The 6,000-nt window shown below is 45.5% G+C and overlaps 1 protein-coding gene across 1 annotated transcript in view; it reads right to left on the bottom strand.

Annotated features, from left to right (window-relative positions):
- Pcca (propionyl-CoA carboxylase subunit alpha) overlaps positions 1-5,493 on the bottom strand; it is a 296,255-nt gene extending 290,762 nt beyond the window's left edge. Inside the window, exon 1 of the mRNA XM_070002672.1 lies at positions 5,349-5,493. Coding sequence (XP_069858773.1) covers positions 5,349-5,453 — 105 coding nt within the window. The 5' untranslated portion in view covers positions 5,454-5,493. The remainder of the gene's footprint in view (positions 1-5,348) is intronic.
- Between the last annotated feature and the right edge of the window lie 507 nt (positions 5,494-6,000).

Raw genomic sequence — 6,000 nt, forward strand, 5'->3', positions numbered from 1 at the left:
TGGCCTGGGTGCTGTCACTCAACTCTTCAGCTTTCCAGTTTTTTGAGTGGTTTATTGGAGATAAGAGTCTCACAGACTTTCCTGCCTGGACTGGCTTTGAACCTCGATCCTCAGATCTCAACCTCCTGAGTAGCTAGGATTACAGGCATGAGCCACCAATCTTCAGCCCTATATTAGCTTTTTAAACACATCCCCTTTAAGTAATTTACTTGTTTGAGGGTTTTTTGCATACATTTAATGGCTACAGGATGTTAGTTTTATAGTAATTGCTACAATTTATTGGCTTTTATATGCCTTATTTAGTTTTCATGTATAATTTACATGGCTTTAATATATTATTTTTTACCCATGTATCAACTAGGTAAAAAAAAAAATCCCAATTTAAGACTGGAAGCATGGCTTAAGTGGTAAGAGTCAACCAAGAAAGAAAGCAGAGCAAGGGTGTGAGGACCTGAATTCAAGCCCCAGGACCAGCACAAAATAAAACCTAATTTACAAAGCAAACCTCGGAGCAGCTAGGTAATGGAAGGACACAACTGGCAAAGGAAGATTTGAAACTAGGATAGTATGATTCCAGACCAATTACAAATAGTGTCTCATTTGAATGACAGGTCACTGGGTGGTTCATTCTCAAAGTCTGAATGCTTAAGTTACAGGTTCCTTGACACTTGTGGCTCATTCTAGTTAGGGAACATGAAGAAGAATGTTTAAAGCATACCTGAATACTTTAGAATTGCCCAGAAGTAAAACTTTCTAACATTTTGGCAAGCTTTTCACAATCATTTGAGAACAAAATTCTGCAAAGATGATTGCAGAAACTAGGTTTTAGTGTACTGTTCATAGATGTATATATGTAGTCACTTGCTCTTTGTAGATTCATTCTTTAATTTTTCCCCTTTGATAGTACCAGGGTTTAGACTCAGAGCCTCATACTTGAGCAATATCGTTGTGAATTTAACAGGTTCAGAAGAAAGGTAAAAACTGCAGCAGGCCTTGTGGGGCTTGAAGCTAGGACCTGGACGTTGTCCCTGAGCCTCTTTATGCTCAAGCTAGTGCTCTACCACTTAAGCTACAGTCCCACTTCCAGTTTTTGAGTAGTAAACTGGAGGTAAGAGTCTCATAGGAACTTTTCTGCCCAGGCCAGCTTTGAACCGCAATCCTTAGGTCTCAGTCTCCTGAGTAGCTAGGATTACAGGTGTGAGCCACCTGTGCCCAGCAGGCCTCTTTAAATAAAGGAGGAAGTTAGGGTCATTTTTCTATCTTAAAGAAAATGAGGGGCTGGGAAGGTGGCTCAGTGGTAGAGTGCTTGCCTTGCATGCCTGAGGCCCTGGGTTCGATTCCTCAGCACCACATAAGCAAAAAGAAAAAAGCCGGAAGTGGCGCTGTGGCTCAAGTAGTAGAGTGCTAGCCTTGAGCTGAAGAGCTGAGGGACAGCACCCAGGCCCAGAGTTCAGGCCCCACAACCGGACCCAAAAAAAAAAAAAAAAAAAGAAAATGAGCTATTTAAAAGATGGCAATTTGGGCTGGGAAGGTGGCTCAGTGGTAGAGCACTTGCCTTGCATGCATGAGGCCCTGGGTTCGATTCCTCAGCACCACATAAGCAGAAAAAGAAAAAGCCAGAAGTGGTGCTATGGCTCAAGTGGTAGAGCGCTAGCATTGAGCTGAAGAGCTGAGGGACAGTGCCCAGGGCCAGAGTTCAGGCCCCACGACTGGACCAAAAATAAAAAAATAAAATGATAAAATAAAAGATGGCAATTTTTTTAACTTCTTCATTTAATTATTTTCATTATTAGCTTACATTAGTCATACTGGTAGGGGAAAATTCCATTGCTATATTTCCACACATTTACAATGTATTCCAGTCCATCTCAGCCCTCTATAACTCTCCCTTCTCCCATTCTCATCCAAACATTTTTAACATGATTGAGTTGGAAGAAAAGAGGTAGAAAAAGAAATAGGAGAATAATTTTTTTTTCTTTAGTCAGGAACATACTGTTCTCTCTTTGTTATCTGGAGTAACATTTCTCCAACAGTACATCTTGCAAGTTTCTATCACTATTACAAATACTTGAGAATCAATCAAAAAGGAGAAAAGGTTTATTTTAGCTCACAAGCTCAGAGGTTTCAGTTTAATGGGTACCACTCTTATAGGCCTAAGGAGAAGCCATATATGATGGCAGGGAGCTTGTGGTAGAACAATGCAGTTCATCTCATGGTGGACAGGATGCAGTAAGACAGGAAAGAGTCTGAGACCAGATAGCCCGTGAGAACACATCCCCAAAGACCTAATGCCTCTAACATTACATACCTCTAAAAGTCCCCATCATTTCCCAATAATGCCATCAAATTATAAATCAATTAATGAACTAATCCATAGTCCTTATGATTCATCTGCCTTCCTAAAACCCCATTAGCTGGTAACCAATACTTCAACACATGAGCCTTTCTGGAGAATACTTCATATTCAGACCATAACAAAGAGTCATGTTCAGGTACTGGGAATGCAGAGGAATTAGTGGTTGGTTTGGGGGTCAGTGATTAGAGGTAAAAGTTACATTTAGGCCAGGGGTTGGTGGCTCACACATTTAATCAGAACTACTCAGGAGGCTGAGAGCTGAGTGGTCCCAAGCCAGGCCAGGCAGGAAAGTCCATAAGACTCTTATCTCCAATTATCATAGAAAAAGCAGAAAGTGGTGCTATAGCTAAAGTGGTAAAGTACTAGCCTTGAGCAAAAGGAGCTTAGAGACAGTGCTCAGGCCCAGAGTTCAAGGACCAGGACTGGGGGGGGCAGAGGAGGCATTTAGGAGGAAATCATATTGACATAAGCCAAACTCAAAAAGCAAAATTTTATGCTTTCACTCATATGTGGAAGCTAGGCCTAAAAGACATACATTTTTTTTTTTTGGGGGGGGGGTCCTGTCGTGGGGCCTGAACTCTGGGCCTGAGCGCTGTCCCTCAGCTCTTCAGCTCAAGGCTAGCGCTCTACCATTTGAGCCACATCGCCACTTCCGGCTTTTTTCTTTTTGCTTATGTGGTGTTGAGGAATCAAACCCAGGGCCTCATGCATGCAAGGCAAGCGCTCTACTACTGAGCCACCTTCCCAGCCCCAAAGACATACATTTTAAGGAGATAATTCCATGTTCTATAAATGGGGATTCTGTAACAATTGTGAGGAATGAATAACTTAATTAAAGCACCAGAATAGTTACTGAGGGAATAGAGATCAAAATATTACTTGGTCAAATCTCTTTATTTCATTTTATTACAGAACCAGGACTTCTCCCCAATGGCAATTACTCATCTCTTACTACTAGACTTTCTAAGATGGAAAACCACATCCATCCCCCTAGAGCTAAAGGAGGTGTTTAAAACAGATTTGTTGAAAAAAATAGCTGAAAAGTTGAGCTCTTGTCCAATCAGTGTTATGACTGACTTCAAAACCATGCCTTTTCAATAAACCAAATTACCTCTTGCACAAATGCATGAGTCATATATTTGCAACTGGTGTATCTGACAAAGAATAAAAGATGGGGGCTGGGAAGGTGGCTCAGTGGTAGAGCGCTTGCCTTGCATGCTCGAGGTCCTGGGTTCGATTTCTCAGCACCACGTAAGCAAAAAGAAAAAAGCCGGAAGTGGCGCTGTGGCTCAAGTGGTCGAGCGCTAGCCTTGAGCTATAAGAGCTGAGGGACAGCACCCAGGCCCAGAGTTCAGGCCCCATGACCGGACCCCCAAAAAAAAAAAAAAAAGATTCTTGAAACAAAGAATAAAAGATGGTATTCATGATAAAGAACAAAAGCTGCATGGCAACAGGAAGAACAGTGGGAGCTGGCATCTTGAAAGTAACACTAAGTGAACACAGATGCCAGCTTATTCCAAGTTCCCGCACTGCTCACCTAGGCCTCAGTTTCCTCTTTTAAATAAGAAAGGAGGATGGGTATAACATCTTTAAAATGTTTCCAATCCTAATCCAATCAGTGATCATAAATAAAATGATACCACAATTGTGTGCATGTGTGTGGTGGTGGTGCTGGTGCTGGTGCTGGTAGTAGGGCTTGAACTTGACCCTGGTTCTGTCCCTTAGCTCTTTTCCTCAAGGCTGGTGCTCTATCACTAGAGCCATAGCTCCACTTCAAGTTTTTTGTGCATTAATTGGATGTAAGAGTCTCATAGGCTTTTCTGCTGTGGTTGGCTTTGAATCCTGATCCTCAGACCTCAGCCTTGTGAGTAGCCAATATTACAGGCATGAGCCACTGACATCTGACATATACAGCACTTTTTTTTTTTTTAATGAATTTTTCCTTTGGTTTTCCTTTGGGTGGGAAAAGACTGATTCTTTTGAGGCAGGCTATCATTATGTACCCATGGTTGACCTCAAACTAATAGTGTTCCCACCTCAGCCTCCTGAGTGCAGAGATTTCAGGTGGGTACCACTCTGAGCCCAACTAAAGGAAGTTTTTAAATGAAAGAGGCAGAGACAAAGACATGGGGGAAGGAGGGAGGGAGGGAAATGAAATAAAGCAGGAAGGAAGGAATTAAAAGAAGCTTAGCCAGCTGGTAGACAAACTTTCAGAGGACATGATTTTTAAGAATTTGTTCAAAGGACTTAATAAACCCTGTTAATAAGATAAATCAGTGAGTCTATAACCCAGAAATTGCTAGACTCTCTGTGGAAGTGCAAATGAGTTAAGAGCCACACAAATACTCTTAATCAGTAGGTTAAGCTGCCACCACGGGTGAGCAGTAGTGAAATATGTTTTCAAGGCAGGCTAACCAGGGCATATACAACAGGACACATTTCAGTATGCAATTCGAGCAGGGTATAAAGTCACTTGCAAAATCTATTGGCAATCCTGACACAGTACAGTACTTCAAGTCAGGATCAACGGCCCTAACCATCTGAATAGCAATTCACCACGTCCCTTCAAAGAAGCAGGAAAGATGTAAGGGAGCGTGGAAACTCTGAGGAACTCTTTTAAAGCATGCCCTGGAGAACTAAAGACCAAGGCAATAGCGAAGGCGCTACAACGTGACCAGGGGCGGCACAGGTACAGAATCCGCCGATGCCAGACGGCCCAGACGGCCCAGCAGCCTCCCTCCCTCCCTCCCGTAGGCCTCTGCCCGCCCGGCCCCAGCCGCCCAAGGCCGCTCCCCAGGCTCCAGCGCGAACTCGAGGATGGAGGTTGGGAGCACAGGGCCAGAGACTGTGGCGCCAGTCCGGGTGAGCGAGCGAGCGAGCGCCGGAGGGGACGGAGCTCCACGGGAACCGCCGGGCGCCAGGACCCAGCCCGCGGCCGGGTACCCAGAGGAAGCCTCCACTCCAGGCCCGCAGGAACCACGTCACCGCTCACCTTCAGGGTCCACAAGCCCGCACTCCTCATCCACTGTGGTGGTGGCCGCCGCCCTCGTCCTCCGGCCGCAACCAGGGCCACAGCTCCTACCCAGAGCCCCGCCATGGCAGCCCCTAGTGACCGGTGCTCTTCTGACCTCTCACCCCGTAAGGGGAGGGGGCGGGAGAGGGGAGCGCCGGGATTCGGCCAATCAAGAGTCTGGGAGCCTTGGCCCCGCCCCATCGCTTGCTAGGGCCAGGGAAAGGAGGTTGCTGTGAACTGTCCCGGCTTCGGCTGCGCGCGCGCTAGGACCCGAAGGAAGCCGACCCGCGGCGCGCCTGACCACAAGGGCCGGGAGCCCTGAACCTGGAGGAAGAAAGGTGTCTGGGTTTGGCTAACTACCAGGGGTAAACTCCCCGGAGTTTGCTTCAACAAATCAACATTCTGCCTGCCGATTTGGGATCATCCAATCCGCAGGAGTCCTGCTCGAGCTTGCCTTTCCTGCAGAATCACCTTGAAAATCGTAGTGCTGTGACCTACTCAAGTACTACCTACTGTACTTGTACAAGCTGCTGTACTTACGATTAGCTACTACTCGTATTAGCTACTGCTGTGAGCCAAAGCTCCATTTCAAGTTTTCCAGTGATTCATTGGAGATAAGAGTCTCACAGAT

The sequence above is a fragment of the Dipodomys merriami genome, unplaced genomic scaffold (assembly GCF_024711535.1).
Source record: "Dipodomys merriami isolate MVZ:Mamm:240054 unplaced genomic scaffold, mDipMer1.0.p SCAF_6, whole genome shotgun sequence".
NCBI classification, from domain to species: Eukaryota; Metazoa; Chordata; class Mammalia; order Rodentia; family Heteromyidae; genus Dipodomys; species Dipodomys merriami.